The sequence below is a fragment of the Equus quagga genome, chromosome 14 (assembly GCF_021613505.1).
Source record: "Equus quagga isolate Etosha38 chromosome 14, UCLA_HA_Equagga_1.0, whole genome shotgun sequence".
In the NCBI taxonomy this organism is placed as follows: Eukaryota; Metazoa; Chordata; class Mammalia; order Perissodactyla; family Equidae; genus Equus; species Equus quagga.
Window position 1 is genome coordinate 27,822,788 of NC_060280.1, and position 16,444 is coordinate 27,839,231.

The 16,444-nt window shown below is 36.6% G+C and overlaps 1 protein-coding gene across 2 annotated transcripts in view; it reads right to left on the reverse strand.

The window, feature by feature from the left end:
• Window positions 1-16,444, reverse strand: part of FCHSD2 (FCH and double SH3 domains 2) — a 259,676-nt gene that overhangs the window by 115,187 nt on the left and 128,045 nt on the right. For both annotated transcript variants that reach the window (XM_046685615.1, XM_046685616.1), the window contains 2 exons: window positions 16,218-16,294; window positions 7,014-7,158 (listed from right to left, as the gene is read on the reverse strand). In XM_046685615.1, coding sequence (XP_046541571.1) covers window positions 7,014-7,158; window positions 16,218-16,294 — 222 coding nt within the window. The remainder of the gene's footprint in view (window positions 1-7,013; window positions 7,159-16,217; window positions 16,295-16,444) is intronic.

Sequence of the window (16,444 nt, forward strand, 5' to 3'; positions counted from 1 at the left end):
ACCATGAGAGTTTGAATGTTTAGTTACACTTAAGAAAACTCCCTATGGACACAGACACAAGGCACTATGTTTAGTACTTTATGGGTATTATCACATTTAGTTCTCAAAATGACTCTGTGATAAAATATTCATATTATTAGCCCCATTTTAAGATGAAGAAACAGACTTAAAGAAGTTAAATAACTTACCCAAAGTCATATAGTGAGGAAGTGATGGTATCATTTACCATGTAACCCATTATAATGTGTACCCCAGATTTATGATAACCATGTTTTTAAGGTCTCCTTTAGAAATACTTTATCTTAAAATAGTAAGCTTTTTGTGTATGTGTGTGAGGAAGATTGGCCCCAAGCTAACATCTGTTGCCAATCTTCTTCTTTTTTTTGCTTCAGGAAGATTGTTGCTAAGCTAACATCTGTGCCAATCTTCCTCTATTTTGTATGTGGGATGCTGCCACAAGATGGCTTGATGAGCGGTATATGGGTCAATGCCCAGGATCTGAACCTGCGAACCCCAGGCCACCAAAGCAGAGTGCATGAACTTAACCACTGTGCCACCAGGCTGACCCTGAAATTCACGTTTTTAACGTGTACAATTTGGTGGTTTTTAGTATATTCACAAGGTTGTACAATCATTACCACTATCTATTTCCAGAACGTTTTCATCACCCTAAAAAGAAACTCCATACCCGTTAGCAGTCATTCCCTACTTCCCCCTACCCCTAACCCTTGGCAACCACTAATCTACTTTCTGTCTCTGTGAATTTTGTATTCTGGACATTTCACATACATGGAATTATATTACGTGGCCTTATTGCCCCACTTGTTTCACTTAGCATAATGTTTTCAGGGTTCATTTATGTTGTATCATGTATTAATTATTCACTCCTTTTTATGGCTGATTAATCTCTCATTGTATAGATATACTAAAATAGTAAGCTTTCATCTTGCATAAAATTTTTCTTTTCTTTTTTTTTTGAGGAAGATTAGCCCTGAGCTAACTGCTGCCAATCCTCCTCTTTTTGCTGAGGAAGACTGGCCCTGAGCTAACATCCATGCCCATCATCCTCTATTTTATATGTGGGACGCCTACCACAGCATGGCTTTTGCCAAGTGGTGCCATGTCTGCACCTGGGATCCGAACCAGTGAACCCCGGGCCGCCAAAGCAGAACATGCAAACTTAACCGCTGCACCACTGGGCCGGCCCCCTCTCCTTAATTCTTAATAGTACTTATTATACAGAAACCTCTTCTTCTATAATAAATAATACTATGACAACCTGACACTCCCATAGAGAAGTGCTAAACATCCCCATAATGGGACATTTGCAACTGTGAAGAGCTGAGAGAGTGCTCCATGCCTACAATTAGATATTAAAAACCAAAAACTGAGGCATGGTCTGAAAGATACAACTGTGTTTAATGAGAAAATAGGATGGATTATCTAAAAGAGGAGTCAGGTGGAAGGTATCTAGATCCAAAATGTTCATCTCAAACAATGGAGCTTAGCCTCAGAGAAAGCAGTCAACGAAGGGAAGCCCGAGAGTCCTGTGGTGATAGATATGCAGTGAAAGGGTCTGCTAATTTGAGTCTTTTGAGAGGAAACTAAACACAGTAGGTCCAAGGTTTTCCTGGGGATTGCAAGCCATGTGGATAGGGTCTCAGTACATCCACACACAGCGAACACCATCTGTACATGAGCACACACACACACACACACGTACACACAGTCACTCCTTACATTCCTACCCTCTGAAGAACAAGACATCTCTCCTTAGTCCTGGGTAAACAAACATCTTATGGAAATTACTTAATTCATTTTCATCTATAAAAGGTTATTAATTAAATTACTTTTCATATGTGCTATAATATCAGATGCATTTTGTGGTAGTTCGTATCTTTAAAAAGAATTTCTCAAAAATTGCGTCAGAAGACTCTGGTTGATTCTCTTCCTACTTGCTTTTTTCCCTTTACATAAGTTTCTGTGATATTGTTTATCAACCAACCCTAGAGATAGCCTGTATGCACACTGAAGAGGTCACTTGTGATCCTTTCTTCCCTAACATTCAGTAAATCCACAACCAAATGTTTTCCATCACCCAAGTGAACTGCTTCCAGTCAGAGTATCTTGGGTTCTTCTTTAAAGGGAAGTGCTCTGCGCATAGCAAAATACCAAAAATATTTATTAAATAAAACTCATCAAACTTAATTTGCAAAGGAAAAGATTACCTAGGATTTACTTTCCAACTTTTAAAATAAATTTCTTCTGTAGGAATCCAGTCTTCTGGAGTGGACTAAGTTACATACTTAAAAAGAGCTTAATAATGCCTGTGCTAAGAAGAGCCTTGGTGTGATATACGCTCCGCTCTTTCCCAAGAGTTATGAGCACTGAGCAGACACAGAAATAAGTACAAATTTACATTAAGGCTAAGGGATCATGCAAAATGATGGAAAGTTTGGATATTATAATTCAGGATCCTAGTGAAGAAATTAAAAGTATGATTCCTGAGGATGACACAGATACAAGGATAGACAGACTTGCTCATAACTTGAATTCAGGGATAAAAATAAAAGTAACTTGGGCCAATACTTCTAGGTCCCACAAACTAGTAGCTTCTCTGACCCAGTAGTCATGTCCTGGAAATTTATCCTAAGAAAATAACTTAAAAGAAAAAAGTTAACTTTTATTGCAGACTTGGTGGTAATATCTAAAAACAGAGGTATGATTAAATAAAGCAGAATAAATAAAAATTTCATCCAGAAATAAAAAATAATAAACATAAAGGTTGTATAGAAACACAATCAATTAGGAAATGGAGAGAATGGGAAAATTTCTGTATGCAATTTCTGCCTGAGTCATCAGTTGACTTCTAAAAATGACATGTGTGGGGTGAAATTTCAAGAAATCCTGTTAGGGACAGGAGCTGAAAGACTAAGGGAGCTGAGCAGTGATCAGACAATCAGGGCGGCTACAAGATGCTGAGAAGACAAAGGATGGAGTCCAAGTCTTGTCACAATAGAAGGGCTTTGGTAAGCACCCCACACTTTCAGGTAAGACCCTAGGAACAAGGACAAAAGTGAAACAGACCAGCCCTAAAAAGCCTAAAACCAGACCCTAATAGGATCAAGGTGATCTGATAGTACTCTGCCTGCCAGAAACCTATACTCTCTTTGGAAATAGAAAACATCTTCCAGAGCCTCTACAATGTTTATCCACAATGTCTAGCATCGTGAGGCATTCTAAAATAGCAGACCCAAATAACCAAAACCCAAGAAAAACAACACACAATAAAAAGAGACTTACAGTAATTCAGATGGTGAAACTATGAAACAGAGATTAGGAGTAACATATTCAAGAAGATAAAGGAAAAACATGGAGAAGTGCACCTCTTCATGGAATCATTTTTAAAAAGTCAAAATTCTAGAACTGAAAAATACATTAAGATTCCAAACGAAAAAAAATATTCCAAAAGATAAGTTTTAAAAACAGGTTAGAAATAGCAGAACAGAGTATTAATGAACTGCAAGATATCAGTGGAAAATATTCAGACTAAAGTACAGAGAGAAAAAAGAGTAGAAATACAGAAAACACAGAAAAAGTACAAAAGGCATCTGGACAGAGTCAAAAGGTCTAACAGCATAAAAGTCATAAAGGGGAGGTAAATGGAATTATACTGTTGGAAGATTTTTACATTGTTCATGAGGTGGTAAAATACTAATTCAAGGTAGATTTTAATAAATTTATTTAGAGCAAAGTTTGGAGAACAGTAAAAGTGCATTCAAGGTAAACTGTTCTAAGTCAGGGAGGCATACTGTAATCTCCAAGGTAATTACTAAAAGCATAGTATAAAACTATAAAATTCAAAAGCTAATAACAGAAGAAAAACTGATAATAAAAAAATAAGATTGTGCTAATCACCAGGGAAATTCAAATCAAAATCACAATGAGTTATTACCTCACACCTGTTAGGATGGTTATTATCAAAAAACCAAGACAGGGGCTGACCCCATGGCATAGTGGTTAAGTTGAGTGTGCTCCACTTTGGTGGCCTGGGTTCACAGGTTCAGACCTATACCACTCATCAGCCACGCTGTGGTGGCAACCCACATAGAAAGTGGAGGAAGACTGGCACAGATGTTAGCTCAGGGCTAATCTTCCTTAATCAAAAAAAAAGAGGAAGATTGGCAATAGATATTAGCTCAGGGATAATCTTCTTCAGCAAAAAACAACCAACCAACCAACCAACCAGAGGACAACAAGCACTGGCAAGGTTGTGGAAAATTCGAATCTTTGTGCAAAATGCAAAACGGTGCAGCTGCTATGGAAAACAGTATGGTGCTTCCTCAAAAAATTAAAAATAGAACTACCATATTATCCAGCAATCCCACTTCTGGCTATGTATCCAAAAGAACTGAAATGAGGATCTAGAAGAGATATTAGCACTCCCATGTTCACTGAAGCACTATTCACAAAAGCCAAAATGTGTGAACAACCAAAATGTCGGTCTACACATGAATGTATAAAAAAGTGTGGCATATATATACAATAGAATATTATAGCCTTAAAAAAGAAGGAAATCCTACAACATACAACAACATGGATGAACCTGGAGGACGTTATGCTAAGTGAAATAAGCCAGTAACAGAAGGACAAATACCACACGATTCCACTTACACCAAGTATCTGAAATACTCAAACCCATGGAAGCAAATAATAGAATTCTGGTTGGCAGGAGGTGGAGGAAGAGAAAAGAGGGAGTTGCTGATCAATAGGTAGAAAACTACAGTTATACAAAATGAGCAAGTTCCAGGGATCTGCTGTACAACATTGTACCTACAGAAATAACAATACTCTATCATACACTTAAAAATCTGTTAATGGGGGAAGATCTTATATTGTATTATCACACTAAAATTAAAAAAAAAAAAAGTAGAGAAAAATATGAGATTAATCCAAAAGAAGGCAAAAGAAAGGGGGAGGGTTGGACAAGAAAAGGAAGAAAATAGATGATTTACTGATCACTTGGTTGTAAAGTTTTGGAAGTACAACTGGAGAAGCCAATTATAGTGGCTATCTGTTGCTTTTGCTAGCTCTTTCTACTCCCCTTGTTTTTTCTTGGGGAATCCATCTCAATTTTCCTTTGGAGAATCATCCTTCCCCATTTTTGGTCCATGTAGTTTGCATGAGGACTGAAAGCCCTGACTCAAGGGGAGGGCTGTGACCCAAGATAAGCCAATGAGCCCCAATTCTGGTACTTCTGTTGAAACTTTTGGGAAAATGAAAAATGTAGTGTTGCTAGCTGTAAGACTTGTAAATCTGGCACTCTGGGGGCCACCATGTGGAGAGAGTTGCTGAAGAACGAAGCTATTGGGGAAAGCAGAGCTAATGGATAGGAAGAAAGACTGAATTCTGATACCATCATTTGAGCACCTGGATCCACTCTTGCCCGGATTCCATCTATGCTGGAATTTTCAGTCATGTAAACTAATACATTCTCTTCTTGGCTTAAGCCAGTTTGAAGTGGGTTTCTGTCATTTGTAATCTTAGAGCCCTGACAGGTATGCCCAATATGTACTTAATGTTTAACAATTGCTTAGATGGAACATAAACACCATTATTATCAGCTATAATATAAAACAAGTTAATTCACAGATATGAGGACTTGTCAATTCTCACCAAATGTTCTTTGGCCAGGAAGGCTAGTTAAATTCAGGTTAGAGACAACAAAAGAAGCACAAAAGGTAAACTCTTTGAAATGACTCTGATACTGAGAAAGTCACAACATTCCAGTAATTCAGTTACATTTCGTGAATGCACTGGCTATGTGAAATGCAGTATTTCCCCCTGGTTGGGAAGTTACACTAGCATTCATTCTCTATTCCTATCTCCTACCCTCTCTCTGCATGCATGGATGGATACACACACACACACACACACACACACACACACACACACACATTTTCTTCCAACTAGAAAGCATTGTTTGGTCAGTGGTCACATAGTTTATTCACCATGTTTGTTTTGAAAGAGGCAATTTTGAGCAAAGATAAGGGCATTCTTATACAAATATGTTAAAACTAAGTGATATTACATGAATGCTTGAAAGAAGTTAAAATTTTATATACACACTATATACATTTAACATACTGATTTCATGCTACTGAAATCATCTTTGGCAAACAAGGAAGAATAAGTTTTTTAGTTTTTGTGTGCAAAAAAGTTCTGAAAATCCAAATGAGTGCTAGAATCAAAACACTGGATGGCTTCTGAAATATTATTTCCTTAAATAATTACTGTAATATTTTATAAAATATTAATACTTCCATTAGAAAAATTTACTGATTAGGCATCATGATAATCTCTATTTTTGTAACTCTATTTCCAAAAAGGACACAATTTAATCATCTACTTTTAAGAGCAAGCTTTTCATAAAAATCACATCTAATAATGATTTTTTTCTATGAATTTTTAATTTCTATATAATCAAAGAAACACATTTGAAAACTTTTACTTTTATATAACCTATAAACTTGACAGAATACCATTTTTGGTAATAAGTTTGCTATAGCTGGTCAAAATGTGTCAACTTCCTTTAAATTATTATACAAAATGGCTGGATTAAGACATTTTTTCAAGACAGTGGGATTAATAACATTGTAACTATTTTAATATACACCAAACTATACCAATATTGTGAAACTAAGTAGATCTATTTACTTAAGCTGAAGAGTGATATTTGTCAGAAGTGTTTACTGAGTTTTCAGAATGTCCACAGTTTCAAATTATACTCACATTTGTCAGTTAACAAAACACAGTTGTTAGAGGGAACACGTTGAAATTTAAAAAATCCTACTTAACATGTTGAAATCAGAAAATCCATGTCGAAATCAGAAACATTCATGACCATATAGAAAAGCTCTGTGTTAAATGCAATTTAACATAACCTCACAGATTACAAATGTAGCACTGAGATACTAAAAAGCATATAAGAAAAGAACAAATAGAAACAATACCCTTTTTAGTTGCTGTTCTTTTAAGCTTCTTACTGTCCTTGCAGGCTCAGAAATGAAGTTTTTATAGTTTTCACATATATTGATCCGAGACTGGGCTACCTGCATTGTTCCCTCGAGAAAAGATTTCCAAACAGGATACATGCTCCTAAGTTCAAAGAGGGACAGAAAAGTATTAGGCATGGAAAAGAAAGAAGAAGTTGGCTAACCTTTTGCTCACTGGCTAGCACTGACAAACAGAATGAATATCTTCTTTATAGTTGAAAGTGATTTTGTACTGGTTGATAGGTAGTAATATTTTTAGCGGACATAAACAGAAACACGGCATATACTCTATTCATCTATAGTTTGGAAAGGGGCTGTTCTGATTTCCTAGCTATTCTTGAGACTGGAGTAAACTGATACAAGGATTACAATTCCAGACAAAGCTAACACTGCAAAAGTTAGTGAATAATTCAGTTTGTCCAGGACTTTCACTTTCTCAAGGTTATCATTGTGAATATCAGGTTTCATTATTTCATTAAGATATTTTTCTTATTTTACAGATGAGGAAACTGAAGCTCAGAGAGATTCAGAGAGTTGCTCTAGATCACACAAGAATTTGGCAGTACTGAGATGAAGGTTGGGTACCTCTAAAGTACATCCTCTTTCAACTACATCATAATACTCTCTTACATAAACTGATGTGGCTGGAAATAAAATATGAACAATTGCATATGTGCTTGAGAAGTCTACATGTTTGACAAAAGCAGTCTATGGTATGGTTGCTTTACATCTGTTTCTCTGTTGCAATAATGCTTAGCCAGCCTCACATTGTAGCTTGGAGTCATTCCAAGCAAGTCCCATCCATCACCTTTGCTTGATAAATGTGCTCAGCAATCTCTTGGTAAAGTCAAAGAATTATTCATCCTTGGCTTTTTGTAGCCAACTTCCTTTTCAAACCTTCTCTTCTACTTTGCTAAATGCCTTAGTCAGTTCTGGTATGCTCCCACACAAGCTATGAACATATTTTATAACTTATCATAACAATGGATGTAAGAAGTGTACTTTATTCTTAAAAATGAGGTACTTGCACTGATAGATTATGATATTTGTCTCCTGGGTCTTCCCTTCTTGTGTCACGCAGATTTTCCATGATAACAGTGTACGAGCCCACATGCTACACAAAATGTTAGCTATGGGTCAATGGATGACAGTGTAAAAACAAGAAAAAAACTGCCTGGGTCCCCATCCCACTTAGAACTAAAAAACCTAGAAATTGTATATTATGATTACATTACACAAATGATTAGTTTGTGTAATGAATTAGTTTGTGTAATATACCAAATGAATCAGTTTAGATAGAAATATTCATGTATTTAAGCAAAGGTATATTAACTTTCCTTTGGAAAAAAGATCCTGTGTGCTGTGCCAGCAAAGAAGCACTGATGGACTTAGGAGCAGCAAAATTAATATGAGATGATGGATGTTAACTAAACCTATTGTGGCAATTATTTCACAATATATGTAAATCAAACCATTATGCTGCACACCTCAAACTTATATAGTGATATATGTCAATTATTTTTCAATAAAACTGGAAAAAAAGAACAACAGCAAAATTAATGTCTTCTGTGGACTTACTGTATGAGAACCGATGGAACCTCGGATATAAGCTCACCACAGGCCCTCCTAAGCAATCTAAATAACCGATTTTCTCAGAGAATGCACTGAGAGAAAAATTCAGTGCTATGCTTTGTAACTATTAACTTACACTTAAAAGACATTTTTAAATCATAATGAAAATGAGAAAGAACCGTTATGAGAATTGTGATCTGAGAGAAGGCAGAAAGGAAAAAAGGAAGGACAGATCCCTTCATCCGTGCTCTCCCCTTAGGTAGCACCCTCCTCCCTTGCCCCTCCATCCAGCTGACTGCTGTTGATCCTTCCAATCTCAGCTTAAATGTAACGTCCTCAGGGAAGTCTTTCATGATCACCCCTAAGCCAACCCACAGACTCAGCTAAGTCCCTCTCTGTTATTTGTACACATGGCTCCAGCACTTTCCTTCAATTATATAACTGTTAATTAATGTCTGTCCCTCTTGCTATAGTGAAAATTTCATGAAGACAGGGGTGTATGTCTTTCTCACTATAGTATTCCAAGGGCCTAGCACATGGCCTAATATTTAGAAAGGTTACAATAAGCATTTGTTGAATGAAAAAATGAATAAATGGATGAATGTATAAATTATGAGGACTGTACAATAAAAAGAAAAATCCTTTCATTATATAGTCTAAAAAGAGATCTTTAGAGATTAGCAGACCTATAGCAGGCAAACATATCCTCAGCAACTAGGTATCTTGAAAAGCATAGAGTTCAGTTGCCAGTCAGTCAGAAGACCTGGGTTCAAGTGCTGGTTTAACTAATATAATTATGCATAGCACATCTCACTATACTTTCATTTCCTTAACTGGCAAGTGCAAAAATAGCAAAAATACCAGCACGATGTACCTCACAGGGCTATTTTAACAATTAAATGCAAATGCTATAAAAACTCTGGGCACACAGATTCTTTTAAATGAATAAATAATAATAGCAGCAGAACTGTAGCAGAAATGTAAGTACTTCTTGTTAACACAATAGTGGTAGTTCCAAGAGCAGTGGTGTTTTCCATTCCAATTGGGGAAAAATAATAATGGGTAATAGAGTGATTTTTAAAATATTTCTATTTCACTAGGCTTCATATATGTAATTTTGAAGGATAAGGAAAGATATCAAGGTAAGTATGGTATTTTGCTATTCTGCTCAGTTCAAGAAATGAGGCTCAAAATTATAAAAGAAAGGAAGGAAGAACATTCTTTCAAGAATCTATGACGTACTAGGTACTATATCACGTATTTTACATTTATCATATCCTTCAATCCTCATGACAACTTTGTAAGACAGGCATTATCCCCATTTTGCAGATGAGAAAAGTAAAGCTCAGAGAGGTTGTGAAATTCTTCTAAGGCTATTCACTGAGATATAGCACTCCAGTGGTCATAATACACATTTTGTCATTACCAATAACTACCCCTCTGCTCTAATCATCTAATCTCGGACCAACACTGTTGCCACTCACCCCCTCTAGGATTCTGACTCCAACAATTACTCAACCCTATCAGAACCCACAAGCCATTTGATCCTTCCCCCTTCCCACTCTCTCTCACCTCCTCTCAAAATCTCCCTTCTCAGCTCCTTACCCAGCCTAGGTTTCATGGTCCACCTTATAATCACTCCCTTATGTACACACCCTTATTACCCTTTCTCCTCTCTCTTTCCATCATTACGACCTACAAATTCCAACCTTGGTTAAATCCAAAATTCTGTTTACACTATACCAATGTCTGTGCAGCAGAATATTCCTGGAGAAAACCAAAATCATGATACCTGGTCTCACGTTAAATTGATGTCAAATAAATTCTCATAACTCTTTAGAGCTAACCCACAATCCTAATACATTTCTCTAATCCACTTATTCTCTCACTCTTCTAGACGATTATTTCCCACCTTTTCCTCTCATCTCAAACCCTTAATATGACCACACTTTCAGCTGACAATGAAGCTACCAGAAGATAATGTCCATATGCTCCCACCACGTCTACCAATTTCTCTGCCTCTGTACCCATACACTCTGTCATCCCTCCTTTTACTTGGATGAACTACCTGTGCTCTGAAGGCCAATCCCTCACATTTACACTACCTTATATAACCTCCCACTCAACAACAGCAATCCAGTGCAGGCATACCTCAGAGATATTGCAGGCTCAGTTCCAGACCATCACAATAAAGCAAATATCGCAATAAAGTGAGTCACACGAATGTTTTTGCTTCCCAGTGCATATAAAAGTTATGTGTATACTATATGGTAGTCTATTAAGCGTGAAATAGCATTATGTCTAAAAATGTACATATCTTAATCAAAAAATACTTTATTGCTAAAAAATGCTAATCGTCATCTATGCCTTTAGCGAGCTATATCTTTTTGCTGGTGGAGGGTCTTGCTTTGATGTTAACAGCTGATCAGGATGGTGGTTGTGGAAAGATTGGGGTGGCTGTGGCAAGTTCTTAAAATAAGACAATAATGAAATGTGCTGCATCAATTGATCTTCCTTTCAGGACTGATTTCTCTGTAGCATGCGATACTGTTTGACAGCATTTTACCCACAGTAGATCTTCTTTCAAAATTGGAGTCATTCCTCTCAAATTCTGCTGCTGACTTAGCAACTAGGCTGATGTAATATTCTAAATCCTTTGTTGTTGCTTCAACAATCTTCACAGCATCTTCACCAGGAGTAAATTCCAACTCAAGAAACAACTTATTTTGCTCATCCACAAAAAAACTTCTCATCTGTTGAAGTTTTATGAGATTTGCAGCACTTCAGTCTCCACTTCTAATTCTAGTTCTCTTGCTGTTTCCACCACATCTGCAGTTACTTCCTCCACTGAGGTCTCGAACCCCTCAAAGTCATCCAGGAGGGCTGGAATCAACTTCTTCTAAACTCCTGCTAATGTTGGTATTTTTACCTCTTCCCATAAATCACGAGTGTTCTTAACAGCATCTAGAATGGTGAATCCTTTCCAGAAGGTTTTCAACTTACTCTGCCCATATCCATCAGAGTAATCACTGTCTATGGCAGCTATAGCTTTATGAAATGTATTTCTTAAATAATAAGACTTGAAAGTCTTATTTCCTGGTTGTGATGTGTACTATAGTTATGCAAGATATTATTACTGGGGGAACTGGGTGACTCTAAGAATGCTCTTTATATTATTTATTAAAATTGCACATGAATCCACAATTATTTCAAAATAAAAACTAAAGAAAAAAAATTTAACAAACAAAACCATAGATCTTCCCTAGGCCTAGAAACATAGCACCACACACCAGGAAGACTCCAGAAAATGTGATAAGTAAGTTCATAATCTAAGATTAATTTATATAGTAGCTGATAACAAGGAGAAAGTATGGTGTTTAATAAATAAGTGTTCATATATCGCTCTTGATAGCAGGCAGGGAGAACATCCTCAGCCTAGCTAACACAAGTAAAGGCAGGGAGGATGACTAAGTTCAGTCCAGTTGAGGTGTGATAAGAACAGCAATACAACTGCAGCTTGAGATACCCAAGGGTTGGGGAACCAAGGATGAAAGAAGGAGAAATGGCTAGAGATGAAGAGAGAAAAGGAATTTGGGGCCAGGTTTCTTCATGGCTTTGAATATCATTAAAAGAAAAATTAATTTTACCCTACTGGCAAGGAGAAACAATAGAAGATTCTCAAGCAGGGGCGAGACAGTAGGCCTCTTTTACAAAGACATTCACGTAGTTGGTGATATTATAGCAAATGAATTGTGAAGGGGAGAGATCACAGGCAGAGAAGCAACTACTTAACATTCCTAACAGACAGTGAGATCAGGAAGTCAAAGTTGGAGGCAGCTGACATTTTGGTTCCCAAGCTGAGGAGTTAATAAAAACATGATCATTACAGTTTATAGGTAATCTTTAAAGATAGGAATATAGATAAGATTACTTAAAACAGTCACTAGACAGCTGAGGAAACTGAGAAAAACATAGAGAGGACTTGCTATGGTCTGAACGTCTGTGTCCCCCCAAAATTCATATATGGAAATCCTAATGCCCAAAGGTGATGGTATTAGGAGATGAGGCTTTCAAGAGGTTATTAGGTCATAAGACACATTAGTGCCCTTATAAAGAGACTCCACAGAGCTCCCAAACCCCTTCCATCATGTGAGGACACAGCCAGAAGTCAAGAAGTCTGCAACTCAGAAGAGGGACTTCACCAGAACCAACCATGCTGGCATCCTGGTCCCAGACTTCTAGCCTCCATAACTGTGAGAAATAAATTTCTGTTATTTATAAGCCATCCCATCTGTTGTATTTTATTATAGCAGCCTGTACAGATTAAGACGGAACTGAAAACCCATCCCCAAAGATTAAAAGAAAAAGGTCCAAGAGAAAGTAGTGTTATGGAAATCTAGTTTCCATGCATTAAATGGTGCATGTACCATCACACTGGGAAAAATTTTAAAAGACTGATCACATGCCCTGTCTGAAATGTGCAATGTCAAGTCAAACTAGGATAAATGTAAAATATACAGTTTATAAAGAATAATTTACAATGACAACACTGTAAAGGTATAAACCCTTTGACCCAGCATTTCCGTCTCTAAGAATTTATTCTATAGATATACTTTCACAGTGCATGAAGATATAACTATGTGCATTCACGAGTTATCCACTGCAGCACTATTTGCAATAGTAATTAACTAAACAACTACCAACAGAGAAATGGATAACAAAACTAGTTTATCCATACTATGGCACTAACACAGCCATCAAAAAGAATGGGGGATCTGAACATACTGACATGAAAGGATGTCTAAAATAGACTCCTTAAGTGTATGTGTGGAGGCTGAGGGGGCGGGGGGAGGGGTGTGTGGGGAGTTACAGAAGCCTACATCTACAATAATTCTGTACGTTCACGTATACATCACACAGGAAAAAGAGGGAAGAAAAGACCACATGCTTTTAACAGCAGTTATTCTAGGGGAGTAGAAATGTGAATGGAAGAGGCTTGGCAAAGAGGAGGAGGCTGCACTTTATACCCTTTACTCTCTGTTGCACATGCAACAAGTATACACTAGTTGAATAAGAATTTTTAAACTACCAATACAAATACAAAAAAAAGTTAATAGGAAAATTTAAATTGACTAGAACTAAAATAAACTTCCGATAAACAAACAAAAAAATTGACAATTGTCCTTATTACCCTCAATCCTGATCCTACTATTGCCTTTTTTCCACAACGGCACCACCATCTTCTCAGTTGTGTAAGTTAAAAAACCTAGAGGTCATTTTATCGTCCTTCCTCTCCCTCTCTCTACGTCATTAGAGGTAAGTAAATATTTATTAGAGTCAGTAAATATTTATCAAGTGTCTACTATGTTCCAAGAGCTGTTTCAGATACCAAGAAAACTACCTTATAGTTTGATAGTTATAGAAAAGGATTTATAGTTTGTCTCAGAACAAATCTGACAAACACAAAAAACAAAACTCTGCCAAATCAATTGCAAGTCCTCTAGCTTCAGTTTCCCCCACAACCTAATTCCTACTACAATTTTCATGGTTCAAATAAGAGATGGCAAGGGGTTAAATTCCTGCAATTCTATCCTTTCCGAATTCCTCTTCACATCCCTCTAATCTACCTTCATTCTAATACTAAAGTGAAGCTGAACATGTCATTCCTCTTGTGGAAATTCTTCAATGCTTCCTTATCTTCTGAATAAAAAAGGAAACTCTGTGACACGTAAAGTCTGCCAGGATGCCTATCTATGTATCCCCCACGTCCACCACTCCTCTCACGCTCCAACCCACATACCATACTGAACTGCTCATTCTTACCTAACGTTCATATTTTCTCATGCCTCCATGCCTTTAAGGTGCTGCTTTTGCTTAGAATTCCTTTTGCCCAACGCTGGGAAACTCCTGCACATCCTTTAAGACTCAGCTCTAGAGGCCTGGGTTTTCCTCTACAGAATCAATGCACCTGCATTGCTACCCAATACAGCAACTGTTTATAGTGGCATCTCCTGTAAGCTCCTGAATGACAGGCACCATATTTTCTAGTCTCTCTAATCCTACAGTCTACTATAACACTAGCATGTAGCTGGTATCTCACATCTATTTCATGAATAAAGAATGAATAAGTAAATGACTGAGTGTTTAATAGCTGTGTGACCTTGAGTAAGGCATGTAACCCGTGACTTAGTTTCCTAATATGTAAAAAGAAGATAATTATATGTACCTCACAGGGTTGTTTTGATGATCATGGGAGATAGGCTAACATTCTTAGCATAGTATCTGGCATACAGTAAATATTTAGTAAAAGCTGGCTTAACGTACTGTTTAAAATTAGGTTGTAGAAGCCAGAGCAGAGCCTTTTTATCCTTATTTCCTTGGTAACCTGCACCCTGAATTTCAAACGAACTTGCAATATAGCCTATCTATTAGTTGGACTCCTTCTTCACTCTCCAGCAAGCAATCTCTTCCTTGGTCAGGCTTTCCTCATGCCAGCAATGCTGAACATATCACTCTCACTCTCACTGCGAGTTATCTCCTCTCTCTTCCCTCCTTAGATGAACTTTGTAGATACTGGAAAGTCCAAAATAAATCTCTATTTTTGTTTATTTTCCTGTTTTGCTTTATTATTCTATATGGGTCTATTGTTTACATCTATCATGACACCTTCCAAGTTATCAGTCAGTCCTGAAATTGTGAAGAACTCTTAGGGTGTCTTGTAGTATATCCTTCAGTTCTCTAGCTCTGCTAAATTATCTGATGTTGTCAGTCTTCAATCCAGCAACTTGATTTCATATTCAGACTCCAAACAATACACTTCAATATTGAGTTACTAATTACCCTGGATTCTCTGCTGTTGTTTCAAGGGCGTTAGTCTTAACTCCAACCAGACTGCAAGCTCTGAAATCTAGTCTTTGACTTCTAGTTCCCTCAACACTAAGGACAGTCTTGAGCACAAAAGCCAACAAATACTTCCAAATTAACCTCATAAAGGACATCAAGTTCTAAACAAAATTACAAATACTTTAAAGATATCTCTAGGTCACTGAAGACACAATTCATATTCCACTGTCATCTATCTTCTTTTAAATTTGTATGTGGTAAACTGACTAGCCAATTTCTGGATACTTTGTTTTACATATAAATATATTTACTTAGAAACTCTTTTCCCCTAGGCTCACAAAATCCCATCTCTCCAAATTTAGAATTTGTTTCAGAAATAAAGAACCAATAATCATGGTAGAAACTATAATCTTGTTTCATTATTATTGCAATAGTGTGTTTCATCTGTAGGTCACTGAGGAAACAATTTGTGTCTCACTGTCATCTACTTTCTTTAAATTCCATATGTGAATATTAATTAATTAAACAAAATATAATCTTGGCTTATATATGAAAATGATCTATTTCATACAATCTACATATGTTGTGGAACATTAACATTTTGATAATTTTGAAATTATGTCTAAAAACATAGCAAAGGAAAGACGCAAGTTTTTAAAAAACTGGAATCTATGTTATCTATATGTGACATGGCTCTGAGTGAAACCATTTTTAAAGAAAATGAGCAAGAACTACTTATTAAGTTACCTGTAATCATTCCGATCATCTGTTTTTATTCCAGGCCAATCTCTCTTCAGATACTGACTAGCCAACTTCTGGATACCCTGGTAGAAAAACATATATATATTTTATAAAATAAGTATTATACCATAAAGGAAGATCTTTTCCTTAAAATATATTACTTAGCAAATCCCATCTTTCTAAATGTAAATTTAATTCAGAAGTAAAGAACCAATGATAAATGGTAGAACATA